Source organism: Lichenostomus cassidix, chromosome W, assembly GCF_008360975.1.
Source record: "Lichenostomus cassidix isolate B80296 chromosome W, HeHo_3.0, whole genome shotgun sequence".
Taxonomy (NCBI): domain Eukaryota; kingdom Metazoa; phylum Chordata; class Aves; order Passeriformes; family Meliphagidae; genus Lichenostomus; species Lichenostomus cassidix.
This window is the reverse complement of record NC_139510.1, coordinates 1,697,816-1,712,891: the sequence shown is the minus strand read 5'-3', so window position 1 is coordinate 1,712,891 and position 15,076 is coordinate 1,697,816. Positions and strand designations below refer to the sequence as shown.

General features: G+C 43.4%; 2 protein-coding genes across 2 annotated transcripts in view; one reads left to right on the top strand and one right to left on the bottom strand.

Annotated features, from left to right (window-relative positions):
• LOC146425294 (E3 ubiquitin-protein ligase UHRF2-like) overlaps window positions 1–15,076 on the bottom strand; it is a 162,307-nt gene that overhangs the window by 70,546 nt on the left and 76,685 nt on the right. The window contains 2 exon segments of the mRNA XM_085041509.1: window positions 11,290–11,397; window positions 11,746–11,869. Of these exon segments, the coding sequence (XP_084897635.1) occupies window positions 11,290–11,397; window positions 11,746–11,869 (232 nt within the window).
• LOC146425295 (endogenous retrovirus group K member 5 Gag polyprotein-like) lies at window positions 3,534–4,976 on the top strand. The gene is made up of 2 exons (XM_085041419.1): window positions 3,534–4,333; window positions 4,901–4,976. The coding sequence occupies exons 1-2, from the start codon at window positions 3,534–3,536 to the stop codon at window positions 4,974–4,976; spliced, it is 876 nt and encodes a 291-aa protein (XP_084897545.1).

The window sequence follows — 15,076 nt, the reverse complement described above, 5'->3', positions numbered from 1 at the left end:
TGAAAGCTATCAAGCATACAATGATATTTACATGTAAATTTTCTCAGTTTCCAGCTATATGTGTGTCGGAGGTTGGGAGCATTGGAATTTTTTCTCCATCCCTGTTACTAAGCAACAAATATCTGGGTGCTTACAGCCATCAATTCTTTTGTAAGAGACAAAAGGCTGTGGCTAAGTGGGGCAAGGGGAAGAGGCACGCCGGCCATTGGGACCGGCACTCCTTCGTCAGACATCTGGAGGAAAGCGACTGCTTTTGTCTTCTGGCTGCGACTGCAGGAGATCCAACTGTGCTCTGCTTTTCTCCTCCTGGCTGGGTGAGCTTTGATTCAACCTTTTTCCCCACCGGGAGCACACGCTTTTCCCAGCTGTGCTTTTGCAACAGCTGCGGGGGTAGCCCGGCTGTCCCTGCCGCGAGCCCCGTTTTATGCCAGATCATTTCATTTGATGCCCCCTTGTTTTGCATCAAAAAAGTACATACACTTGCTCCCTATTCACCTTCTTCAATTTTAATAGACTTCTGTAGTATACCATCTTTCAAATATGTTTTGTACAAAAGCCATTCCATGTCTTTAAGCATCCTTGTTCTTAATAATTATATTGGTTTACTTCTTTTCTTAATAATTCCGAACAGTTGTCTTATGTTTCTGACCATTACTGAGCACAAAGATGAAATTAAAAAATTACCTATTCCAAGTTCTCTTCCCTAAATTATAATAATTAGCTGAAAGCCCTTTGTGAAAAATATATATTAATATAGTGTTGGCTTTTCGTAGATATTCATTGTGTGTATGGTTTTATTCCTTTTTTTACAGAAGTAGTCTTGTCATAAAGATAGAGGTATATAACCAATGCTTTAATTTCTGTTATGAACTAGATTTCGATATTGTAGTAAAAAACTAACAAAAGTAGTTTAAAAGACTTTTCTTTACTAACCACACTACCTGCTTGACTGGATAACACCCATAAAGAAGACCTGCCACTGATACCTGACTATCAGCCTATAAACAGATACAAGGACTACGGACCCAAGCCCAAACTGGGAGGCGATAACCAAGACTGGAAGAAACCACAGCCGAAAAAGCGCATGCTCTAAAAAGGCGGGACCAAGGAGGAGCCGTGCAAAATAGTTCTTGGAACATGCAAAATAGTTTTGAGAAAAGTTTGAATATGCATGAATGCTTATGAATAGGCATGAGGCTGACACAATACAAAGAGTATTTAAGATGACTCCCTCAATGGCAGGTGTGCTTCTTGGCCCAGGGCCAAGCACCCAGCGCTGTTTCTTTGCTTTATTGTTTGGTGTCCCCTATTGTCTTTTATTAAACCTTTTAAATTTCAACAGGAGAGTGAAGCGTGTTTTTCACAGCTTTATCAGCTATGAGAAATTGAAGATTTTCCCCCTCATCTTTGCTTAGCATTATGACTTAAATGTGAGTTATTTTTCAACTTTTCTAGACCATTTATGAAAATGTTGAACAGCAGAGGCTCTTTTCTCTCCCATTCTATTAAAGGTAATTTCATTCATTCCTTGTTTAATTTGCACGAGGTATGCAGAATTTGACTTAAAATTTAGATTTCTGTCCTCTGGATGCAGTATACAGAAACCGTTCTATTTCCTACGGGGAAAAAGAGATTTGCAAGCTTTTGAACTGCATGACCAAACATAATATAATACACCACATTTACATATTCTTATGAAGCTTGTTTCATGAAAAAAGGAAAAAACCATGAGAAAGCACAATATTTTCCTTCTAAATTCTCACAAATCTGCTAAGAATCCATTTTCATACAAAAGAACAGTTGAGTCAGAAAAAAAAGTGTAACTTTTTACACAGAAAAATATTGATGTTTTAAAAAAATATGCAATTAATAAATAGCCATTATTAAATAATTATGTACAAATAATTCTTCTAATATTTACATCCTACATTACAAGTCCTATCTGCTTAGTTTTCCGAGAAAAACAAACCTCGTTACTTATAGTCCTGTTTGCAATCAGCAATTGGAAATTCTGGGATCTATTACATCTATTTCACCAATGGAATCTTTAAAGACATGAAATCCTAACCTTTATTCCTGCTGATACTGGCTGATCCAGTAGCAATAAAATTTGATTCAGAGGTCTTGGAATAAAGAAGAGATAATAGGCATTTGTGGAAAGCTGGCTTCTAGAGAAGGGACACGCAGATGTAGATAGATTGCTTCTTAACAAGCCGCTTCTTAACAATAGCCATATTCAGCCAACTATTAATTAGATACCTTCGTCCAATCAGCGATCTAAGGTCACCACGACTTTCTGCAACATAGAAGTCGTGGGGGCCGTCTAGAATGCGTTAATTGGTAACAAATATGTAGAAATCAGGCACTATAGGTAAACATAGATACATGTTAAGGCAAGTAGCCAAACTTAGGGCGTGGAAGTATATAACCAATAGTATTGTATGATTACAGAATATGCATGAGTTCGTTAACTACACTATAAAACTGTATGCTGTAAATCAATAAACTGAAGCTTGTGGTAAATTCATATTGGATTGTCAAGCCTCCGTTTCTCAGCATAATGGTGACCCCGACGTCCAAGGGTCTCGCACCCCTTTTGGCTGGATCCATCTGGGAGACGATGTAACCACGGCTGAGAAGGCACCTGGCTCCGATCACCCTGGAAGGGTCAAAGCAGTGGGGCGCACGCACAGGACGACCGTTATCAGAACGGGATCTGGACACTGCCGGACTTGTGAGGTGAAAATCTCGCACCAGACAGGAAAAGTGGCCGAAAACCTCAGAGGGTGAATGTGAGTGCGCAGTTCCGTACATCGGAATGAAGAGGCAAGCCACTTTTGACCTGTTTTATTGCTTTTTAGAAAAGCGGGGGATTAAGGGTAAGGATATAAAGAGTGATTTAATGGCGTTGACAGCATGGGGGTTGGCTAAAGGTTGTTTTATTGACCCTAACAGCATTTTTGACTGTGATGAATGGCAGAAAGTAGGAGATAAGTTGTGGGATGCTATTCTTGAAGATGATAAGGTTGGGAAAAAACTAGGCAAAGTGTGGAAGATAGTTAGTAAGGCTCTGTATCAGTATCAGGCAGAACAGAGGGTGGCTAGGGCTGCTTCTGAGCGGCTGAGTCCACCTCCCCCGTCTACCTCAGGGCAAGGTAACGAGCGATCGTGGTCACTGCCACCTTTAACACAGTGCATATCCCCCCCTCCCATCCGTTAACGGAGGCGTCTGCCCCGATACGCGGCGGGGGAGGAGCGGCGCCGCATCCATTCGCCCCTCCGTCGTCTGCCCCGATAGGCGGCGGGGGAGGGGCGGCGCCGCATCCATCCGCCCCTCCGGCTCCTGACCATGAGCAGCGCTCCGCTCCGATATCTCAGAACTCGGTTTCTCAGTCACCCAGTTTAGGGAGCCCTGAACTTCCGCCTACCGGGGGTCTGGCCAGTCCCGGTGGTGCCTTTTTGGGGGCTGGGCTGCGTGTCAGCATGAAATTTATTGGAGGCTATTTACCTCACAGGCGGGTCAGGAGGGTGACATGGAAGCTGCGACTGAGATGTTGGGGGCGTTGCCAGTAATTTACAGCCAAGAGCGGGGAGGGCTCACTGCTTCTATTTTAACCCTAAACTGGAAAATCTTATTTCAGTTGCGAGCTACCGTGAGTGAATTCGGAATTCAGGGAGAGCCTACTAGAGAAATGCTAGATTATATCTGGGGATCAGGACTTCTGCTCCCCAACGATATCAAGGGCATTGCACGATTAATACTTACTCAACATCAGTCTCTGCTATTTAATGCTCATTGGCAGGCATGCTGCCAGGAGTCGGTGGCTGTGCAGCGCGCACCAGGTGACCCACTGCATGGAGTCACTCTAAATGAATTGATGGGGTTAGGTCCTTATCTAAGAAGTGAGGATCAGGCACTCTTGGGACCAAACAAGATTAGAGAGTCTATGGATTTAGCTCGGAATGCTCTGGATAAAATAAAAGCCCCCGGAGGCGTCCCGTCATATATGTCCATCAAGCAGGGGCGGGATGAGCCGCTGGGATCTTTTGTAGATAAGGTTGCTGCAGCGGTGAAAACAGCAGGAATGGCAGAATGCATGCAAGGGGCTACGTTAAAGCAGTGTGTATTGCAAAATGGAAATGGAACAGTCAGAAATCTTATCATGACCATGCCAGAGAATTGGTCCATAGAGGACCTTTTAGAGAAAGCTTCACAGTTCCTTATAGGCAGTCAAGCTAGGTTAATCAATGCTATTAAGGAGCTGGGGGAGGGATTAAAAGCGCAGGCAGAATCCTCTCAAAATCAAGTCCTAGCCGCACTCACACCCCTACGGCAGCCAAGGCCACCTCCAGCATCTCAAAAAACAAAGCTCCATTGTTTTCGCTGTGGACAGCCAGGGCACTTACGGCAAAACTGCCCTGCTGGAGCAGTGTGGTGTTCTCAGTGCCAGTCTGCGTCACACAGCTCTGCAGCTTGTCGGAGATCTCAGGGAAACGGGAATCGGAGCGCGAAAGGGACTGTGACACAAAAAATTGCGCCTGCCCAATTTCAGCCGCCTTGCAACCAACCACTCCAGCCTTCTTACAGCCAGTTACCTGTTAACCAGCCACCGTCGGGAGCCTTGCGATGGACCTGGCAACCACAGTAGACGTTACCTTGGTGGATACCTCCCCCAAGCGGATACCTACTGGAATTACAGGACTAATTGTAATCAGAGGACAACCTGTTGGTGCACTTTTGATCAGGCGTTCATCTGCAACCATGAAAGGACTGGACATTTTAACTGGATTAATCGATGCTGATTTTCAGGGTACAATTGACATTATGGCTCGGACACTTCATCCACCTATTTATATTCCTGCTGGATCTAAAATTGCTCAAGTTGTCCCTATACCACAGTTACTTCAAAGTCCATCTGGCCGGCCTCATCGAGGAGCAGGAGGTTTTGGCTCCACAGGCCCTGCGGTTATGCTAACAGTGGATTTGAGGCAACGTCCACAAAAACAGATATCTTTGGAATATTCTGGCCAACGGATACAATTATCAGCACTTTTGGATACTGGAGCTGATGTCACAGTACTGGATGAAAACAAATGGCCTGCTCACTGGCCAGCATATGCATCTGGAGCGACTGTTTCTGGTGTAGGAGGTATCACCATGGCTCATCGGTCACCACATTTAAAAATTACCATCGATGACAAAGTTGTGGACTGTGTGGTACAGTTGTTACCACTTCCCCCAGGAGTAAATGCTTTAGTAGGCCGTGATGTTTTGGCCCAAATGGGAGCCTTACAACCAGGGCTCCCCAATCCCAGCATGCTACCAGATGAATGGTTTCTACTTGTTGTGGACTTAAAGGACTGTTTTTTCACCATTGGACTACATCCAGATGATATGCAGCGTTTTGCTTTTACGCTGCCCTCAATTAACCGTGAGGCACTTGCACAACGTTTTGAATGGACTGTATTACCACAGGGAATGTGGAACTCACCGACACTTTGTCAACTCTATGTGGATGCTGCTCTCAGGCCTCTTCGGACGGCCTGGCCAGAAGTAATCATCTATCACTACATGGATGATATATTACTGGCACAGAGCGCGCCTTTTACCGCAGATCAGTTACATACCCTGACTAATCACTTGTGTGCTCAGGGCCTTACAATCGCCCCTGAAAAGGTACAGAACACATCACCATGGCGATATTTGGGATGGACTATAACAGACCATCAGGTTCGTCTTCAAAAACTGCAAATTCACACAAACATCCAAACCCTACATGATGCTCAAAAACTGATGGGTGACTTACAATGGCTTCGTCCTGTCATTGGTATTCCTAATGAACTGTTAAATGTCCTGCGGCCTCTACTGAAAGGCACTGAGCCAGCTACAAAAGTCACCCTCTCTACAGCACAGCAGGCGGCGATCCAGACTATCTCAGAACGTGTTGTACAAAATCATACATCGCGTCGTCTACTTGATGTGCCACTAAATATCACTGTGCTAACTGGCCCTCAATACCTTTTGGGTGCCATCACTCAGCATAAAAAGAAAACGGGGGAAAATACCCCCACCACAAATGAGGATTACAATGTTTTGGTGCTGGAATGGTTAGCACCACCCCTTCAACCACGAAAAACGATTCAGGAAAACATAATTACAATGGCAAATCTTATCAAATGTGGCCGCCAAAGGATAAGGGAGATCCAAGGAACATCGCCAGGGGAAATACAAGTACCACTGAAGCTGGATGACCTGAACTGGTACTTACAAAATTCTATGGATCTTCAGGCAGCGTTGCTGGAAGAGGGAACCCTCATCAGTATCCGACCTCTCCAGCCTTCTACGCTGGCATGGATGTCTAATCACCGATGGCTAATAAAGCCATTGCGGTCATCCTCTCCGCTTTCAGGAGCAGTGACTGTCTATACAGATGCTGGCAAACGCTCCCGTAAAGCTGCTGCGACGTGGATGGAGGAGAAGCAATGGCGACACAAAATTATTCCTGCAACATCGGAGGACTCTTTACAAACCTTGGAACTATCAGCAGTGGTCTGGGTCTTTACCAACTGGATAGACCAACCTGTTAACATTGTCACAGATTCTCTCTATGTCGCAGACATTGCTAACAGAATTGAGGAAGCAATGGTTAAGGATGTGCAAAAACGCCGACTAGCGGAACTATTGATGGTGCTTAAACGCACCATTGGCCAAAGGACTGACCCATATGCCGTGTTGCATATAAGAAGTCATCAGTGGTCAGAGGGCCTTGGAGAAGGCAATGCCAGAGCGGACCGATTGGTAGCGGTGGCGGAAGCTCCAGTATCTTCCTTTGAGAGGGCCCGCCACGCACATATGAACTTTCATCAAAATGCAAGGGGTCTCCATAAGGGTTTTGGAATTCCACTGGCAGAAGCCAGGGCCATAGTGCGGGCCTGCCCTATTTGTAGTTTTCATAACCAGGGTGTTGGTTTGGGTATGGGAGTGAACCCCAAGGGGTTACAAGCTAATGAGTTATGGCAGATGGATGTAACACATTTCCCTGAATTCGGTAGATTAAAATATGTCCATGTTTGCATTGACACATACAGCCACATGATATGGGCAACACTACAGCCCGGCGAAAGAGCCCGGGATGTTATAAGGCACCTTACTAGTTGCTTTGCCGTATTGGGCAAACCCAAAGCTATCAAAACAGACAATGGACCAGCTTATTGTAGTGCCTTGGTGAAAAAATACATGCAACTTTGGGATATAAAACATACTACAGGAATTCCTCACTCCCCAACGGGGCAGGCAATGGTAGAATGAGCAAATGCAACAATAAAGGGTTACCTGGCAAAACATAAGAAGGTCTCAGATAGTAGAGAAAGGCTTTCTAAAACCCTGTTTGTACTAAATCATCTGTGTATATTTGGAGATCAGGATTTACCACCTATCTTAATTCATCACAAGGGAGTGGCACAGCCACCGGTACCACGCATGAAGGTCCTATATAAGGACCCCAAAACAGGCATCTGGGAGGGTCCAGTAGAGGTCATATATTCTGGCAGAGGTTATTTTTGTGTATCTTCCTCCACAGGCCCCCTTTGGGTTCCTAGCCGCTGGGTGAAGCCTGCACTTGATCAACCTGGCACGGCTACAGGTGCCCCCGATACCGCCGATCGATGAAACACCACGACTGATTCGGCTTCTACATTGTGCTCTTGATCCTATCTTGCGGCGAGCTGGGGTTCCAGTCGAGCGTTGGCAGACTTTATTAGAATTAAGAGATATTATAAATAGACTAGGCTCTGTACGCCCTTACCTGAATAGATACCCTTGTAGAAATTGTGCTAAGCTGTGGTGTCAGGCATGGTTATTTATTAAGTGTGGTATTTGTAAGAAACAGTGGTGGGTCCATCAAGAAGTGTATAATACTTGTTGTTTGGCTTGCATTAATACACGCATAACTCAAATTGACTTTGCACATAACAGGCTGCAACAAGCTTTAGCCGCATTTACAGGGCTGCCTGATTGGCAAGGTTTGCAATTATTTGAATCTGAAGAGCAAAAAGTTATAGCCTGGTTATGTTGGGAGGCCCAAGATGCAGTAAATTGGGCAACATCAAACTCTGGGTCTCAAATTTTGAGAGCAGTGTGCACCGATCGGGCTTTAGAAAGGATCCCAAAGTATTGGGTTATCAGAGAACATGAATGGGAACGCACTAAAAGGCGTTTTGCTCCTGTACATACTGTGCATGTTAGGGGTTGTTCTGGCAGATGCTACCGATGCAAACGCCAATAATCCCTTCCATTCAATTGAGCCCAGGAAAAATTTGTGGGTCACCTGGGCAAATCAAACACGTATTAGTGCTTTTTGCCTTGCGCTTGCATCAGCCACTAACCCTTTTCGCACATGCTTACTTGGTATCCCAGGCTTTGACAATACTAGCTTTGCACGGTTTTCAACTAACAACTGCTCAGGAGCTGCCAATGTTAGCCATTGTACTGCTCTCTTGTTGTCGGGTCTTAATACCTCATTGCCATGGGATCCTCAGGAGATGGATCTCTTGGGGAGCCGAGCTCTTAATGCAAGTGGCAATGAAACAGGCTGCATAACTTTTGGTAGCCCCATAGTGATTCCTAACAGCACCTGGTTGACTCCCCATACGGCAGAATATGTTAACATCTCTGCCCAATGTGGTCCACATGGAAGTTATGGCCGGGGCAGTGGTTATATACAAATTTGGGCCAATAAAAGTGCCCTTGCCCTTCCATCAGGTGTATTTCTCATTTGTGGAGACCGTGCATGGCAGGGAGTTCCGAAAGGTGCTCATGGGGGACCATGTTATTTGGGCAAACTCACTTTACTTGCCATGAATAAAACCACTGCAACCAATTTAATGCGGTCCAGAAAGAGATGCAGTCTTACTTTGGATGCAAACTGCAATGATGAAGTAGGCCTATGGAATAAACCGTCTCGGGTTTTTGCTTCCCTTTTACCACACGTGGGCACTGCACATGCATTAAAAACCATAGGGAGATTGGCCTGCTGGGTAAGCAAGCAGTCAAAAGTTACTACAGAAATAATAGAGAAGCTATCCGCAGACATGGATAGCTTAAGGCATTCCATACTGCAAAACTGCGCTGCCATAGTTTTTCTGCTGCTTGCTCAGGGGCACGGCTGTGATGAATTTGATGGTATGTGTTGTTTCAACCTTAGCAATCATGGTGAATCAATACATAAACAACTTCAATGGCTTAAGGGGCATACAGCAAAGATAACAGTGCAAAAGGACGATGGCCTATTTGGAATTCCATGGGGCGACTGGGGTATAACAGGATGGCTTCGCTATATCTTGCAAGTAGGATTAGTGATTTTACTTGTCCTTGTTGGCATAGCTGTTATTTTACCTTGTGCTTTGCAATGTTTGAAAAAATCATTATCACAGACAGTGAATCAGCTTTGGCTCGCACAAACGCGTAAAGAAAACAGGGGAATTGTGGAAAGCTGGCTTCTAGAGAAGGGACACGCAGATGTAGATAGATTGCTTCTTAACAAGCCGCTTCTTAACAATAGCCATATTCAGCCAACTATTAATTAGATACCTTCGTCCAATCAGCGATCTAAGGTCACCACGACTTTCTGCAACATAGAAGTCGTGGGGGCCGTCTAGAATGTGTTAATTGGTAACAAATATGTAGAAATCAGGCACTATAGGTAAACATAGATACATGTTAAGGCAAGTAGCCAAACTTAGGGCGTGGAAGTATATAACCAATAGTATTGTATGATTACAGAATATGCATGAGTTCGTTAACTACACTATAAAACTGTATGCTGTAAATCAATAAACTGAAGCTTGTGGTAAATTCATATTGGATTGTCAAGCCTCCGTTTCTCAGCAGGCATTAATTTTCTCGAACAAGTAGTTGCGTGCAAAATCAGTAAATAATTGACACTAACACTGCAATTTTACATTAAGAAATTAATTTGACTTGCTATTCTCTGTATTGAAGGAAGTGCTCACATTAGCACCAAAGTAAGATAAGATCCAAGGAAACTTTTTAGTATTCAGCTATTTCACTGTGAATTCTTTTAAGGGAGAAACAAAAAACTGTTGGTAAGGGGTAAAACCTCTGCTGTTGACCATTTTAGCCTGAAGACACATGTCATACCAACCCCAAAATTATTCAGATATTCATTTTCCATAAGAAAAAAAAATGGGATTTTATATGTACTTTCTCTGGAGGCAATGTGTGGGATGAAGACATCAGAAAACACATTCGAAGAGGCTTTTGGTTATTGTCATGCCCTTCTTTCCCAACAGGAAAAAAAAGTCTCTGGCTATTCTTCTGGCTATGATGAGAATACTCCTGAAGGTTGTTCTTCACACTGTTCATTCCTACCCCCTTTGTGCTGACAGTATTTGTATAGCCACAAAGTGAAAAGGATTGGGAAAATTACCCTCTCCCACAAAGGATTGTTTTTCTGCTAGATTACTTTCCAATATAGTTTATCATATGGCCTGAGAAACATTTGAGACAGAAAATGGAAGGGACAGTGCAAGAAGTGGGCATGGCTAGGTGGACTACTTCTTTCAATAGTCAATATTATTCATCAGCCTAAAGGAAGGTACTGATGCCAGTTGTGTATGACCTAAAAGGAACAGGTAATCAATTTATAGTGATACAATCAGAGGTGGCTCTTACCTTGGGAACAGTGGGTTCCAACCCCACCAGAACTTTAGAACCCTCAGTAAAATCTTATTTCTTTCCTGTATTAAGTATGGACAACATGCAAACTAGAACCAAGCCTGGTACCACAACACATTGGAAGAGAAGTATGCACTGAAACAGGAACTATATTGCACCTGCGCAATAGCTGTCAGCTGGGATCCTGACCAACTAATAAGCATTAGAGATGCCATTGGACACAATAAATATTTTCTGAATGCTATAATCTATATCCATAAGTGGAATAGATCGGTTCATGTTCCATAGCATTAGACTTCTGATAATATTCAGCTTCCTCTACTTATTTCAGTTGGGAGTTTAACACACAAGGTATAAGTCCATCCTAATTATAGTGGGTTTCCCTTTAAAAATAGTAAATACTACTTTTACAATTGTAATTAAGTTGTCTTTTCAAATCCACTATAATGGGCAGTATTTTTTAATATTAGAATTTAAAAAACACTCTCCATCTTTATTCCTAGTGAACATGACAACTACCAATACAAAAATATTTTTGTACCCAAACCATACCTAATATTTTGATTTATTTCAATTGCAAACTAAAAACATACCTGAACTCTAAATTTCCATGTTGTCCCAACGGGGACACCAGGTATAGGACCATAGTGATTAGAAGGGACAATAGTGCATTCCTTAGTGCGACCAACACAAGCCATGCCCTAAAAAACACAGTTGAGAAAATGAATTTTCTAATATTTAAAATAATTTATAAAAGCTGATTCAGATAGCAAGACATCCAGCCATTATAGTAAACACTTCAAAATATATTAATATAAACATTGTCAACAGATGTTTTAATTAATTAATTAATTATCATGTCTTTATTTACCTCTAGCAATCTTAATAATTCTTTACATGTTTTAACTTTCAGTAGACAGTGTACAGGATTCAACATTTCTCCACAGTCTGTTCAATCCTGTACTGTATATTGTGCAATGCATGCAGATAGTTAGACATGCAACACATACATGAATGGTGACCTATTTTTAAATTGAAACACACTTTACCTTGCCCCAGTCTCTCTGGCTTTCAGTGCTGGCAGATGGCATCTTTGCTTTCTTTTTACTCTGTTTGAGTTTTTCTCCAGCCCTTATAACTTCATTAGAATCGTTTTTACATGAAGGACAATACCTAAAATAAAAGCTTCAGTAAATTCTTTATTACTTAATAATAATAGCAATATATTTCTTCTAAGAAAAGTAGTGTCAAATTTGTTCATCCTGACTAGATATTTTGAAGCTAGCTAATATACAATGTAGTGCTAATAGTGCTAATATACACTAGCAAATATACAATGGTTTTAAAAGCTGAGGACTTGGGCTGAAAAAATAAACTCAACAAGAACAAATACTGTTCACTTCTTGTTGGAGGTTGGGGGGGTTGGAATTTTCCTCCATCCTGTTACTAGGAAACAAATGTCTAGGTGCTCATAGCTATTAAGTCTTTTGTAAGAGACAAAGACTCTGGCTGGGTGTGATGAGGAGAGGAAGCTCTCTGGCTTGACTGGCACTCGCTCGTGGGACACTGGGAGGAAAGTGACTGCTTTTGGCTTCTGGCTGCAACCGCGGGACATCCAACTGTGCTCTGCTTTTCTCCTCCTGGCTGGGTGAGCTTTTGCTTGGGAAAAGGCACGAGATCCAACCCTTTTCCCCGCCGGGAGCACACGCTTTCCCAGCTGCGTTTTTTGCAACCTCAGAGGAGTCCGGCTGTCACTGCCACCCAGCCCGCTTGCCGGAACACACTGTGGCGTCTGCCGTGACTGCATAGTCCCTGCCACCTTGCTGGCTAGCCCGGGAGAGCCAGCCCCTGATGCCCCGCTGGCCGCTCCAAGCGGCCTGCCGCGCACTGCTTGCTGCCCAGCCTGCCTGCCATTACCAACTGCTTGAGGCCGACCTGACCCTGGCCACAGCGCCACCTGCAGCCGCTCGGGAGTCATCGCACCTGCCCTTCCCGGCCGGGAGCTCAACAGCGCCCCTGCTGCTTGCAACCATGATTACACCAAATGGGAAAGTGCTTGGCAGCCCAGAGACAGCTGCCACTGGTTTTCTGGCTTTGTTTGTTGTTGTTATTCTTGTTATTGCTTGTTTACTCTGCTATAGATACTAGTAAAGAACTGTTATTCCTTTTCCCCATACCTTTGCCTGAAAGCCCTTGATTCCAAAGTTAAAATAATTTGGAGGGAAGGGGGGTCACATTCTCTATTCTAAGGGAGGGTTCCACCTCTCTTAGCAGGCACCTGTCTTCCAAACCAAGACACTTCTTAAACAAGAATTGGGTTTTTTTGAGTAGGGTGGTAGATGCAAAACATTTCACTCTTCATGTGATGTACAAGAGGTCCTCACATTTCCTGCATTCCCTCCTGTCTCGGGTTAGAGACAAGTTTAGGAGAAAGCTCTCTGAATGAACGTGTCTCCCAAAGGAAGAGGGTTTTGGCACTCCCTCCCCCCACTGACACAAAGGAATTTCTTGGATGAAAGTGAAAAAAACATTTATTTAACAACAAAGTGCCCACAGGGCATGGGAAAAACTGTTAGATATTGAACCTGCGTAGACAGCTGGTGGATTTTAGAGTTCTTTAACTAGCTCAGCTCCTCCCGAGGTCCAGAGCCCCAAGGATGTGGAGTCCCCAGGGCCTTCCCCTGCTGGTCACGGTGTCTGGCTCCCATCAATGGTCTGGTTCTCGGACCCGAAGCTAAGCCAAACAGTTCCAGAAGAAAACAGAAGAAGCCACTGAGGATTTTGCTTTCACAGTACAGGGAAAAGCTTCTTCTTAGCTAACAAACCAAGCAGGCTAGCTAGCAGCTGGAATGCCACTCCCTCTGCTGTTGCATAGCAGAGCACCTGGAGGAGCGAGTGCTTTTAAAACACAGACCACGCCGGCAGAGTTTCTCCCGGCTGCTGGACCAAGCTTAAAGTTACAGGACCCATTTCTGGGCATAAAGCAGATGATAGGGGAATACAGTATTATCATAAAATCACCCCAAGACACCCCCTCATTTTCTCTTCTTCTTGCTTGTTCAGATCACATAGGGGAGGGGAGAAATGAGATTAGAAGATACTGCTCATGGTTAATTTCCACGTCCTGCCCACTCATCAGCTGCTTTTACTGCACCAAATCTCACTTCAGACAGTTGAATGTTGAACACTCCTAGGATACCACAAAACATGCATACATGTACACATGCATACATGTACACATGATTCCTTATCCTATCCCACCATGCCTAAGGCATCAGGAATGTGACTTATTACTCAACAAATGGGAAGAGTATTAAACATCATTTTTATAAATTTCTTTGCCTCAAATGGCATTAGGACTCATTCCAGCCACCATAAAACCATTACAGTAGATAAAAGATAGGAGACTGTAGGAAACAGTGGCTAAGGCAAAGGAAGGAAAGGAGCACACAGATCCTTTTATTGCTTCTAACAGCACTTTTTTCCCACTCCAGGAGTGCCAAGGCAAATGCAACTGCCATTGCTTGTGGTTTCCATAGGCTGAGTTTGGTTCCAAAGTCAGTAGTTGAAGAAGTCTGATCTACAATAATAACAACAATATATTTAGGTTACTAGTACTACTAATGCTTTACTTTTACTAGATACCTTTTATCTTTGAGTATGAACAGAAGAACTAGTTACCATAGGGCAACAAGTCACTGTGTACAGATATTTCACAAGAATTGCCTGTGTACACACTATAAACCCTCCAAGAAGATAGGAGCTACCTCAAATCAGTTTTTTATTTGCAATGTGGAATTCAGACAGATGCTTATGGCAGAACACAGTCACATTCATAATTCAGTTTAACACTTGGGAGCTTGGTACTCTTAAAGCAGCTTATTACACCAAAACCAAGAAATAATGTAAAAGTATTCTAAATTTCTAAAAATTGAAAAACAGATACTAAAACAATCATATCCAAATCATACCTGGATGTCGCTGTTGAGCAGCTAGCAGAGTAATGAAAGCACCAGTTCTCAGTGGCAAGAAGGAATGACCTTTATTGTTTTGATTTCATCACATATATAGAGTTCTCAAAAGTCACCCAGATTGGTCAGTCAGAAGCCTTCCCCCAGGCCTGATTGGCCAGGCCTGCACTGTCCAAGTTCTGGGACACTGTTCCAACAACATCCAAACTTTACCTTTATTTATAAAACACAAGAAAATTTCTCATGGGAAAAACCTGTTCTAGCCACACCTGTTCAATTTAAAAGTAAAGAATTTTTCCACAATTTTCACTGGGCAAACTCCACCTGGACATTGACATTCAGTCTATGTTCTTTCTTGTTAAACCATGTTTTGAGGGTTGTTCTTTTTTAAAAAATTAAACTTGGACCA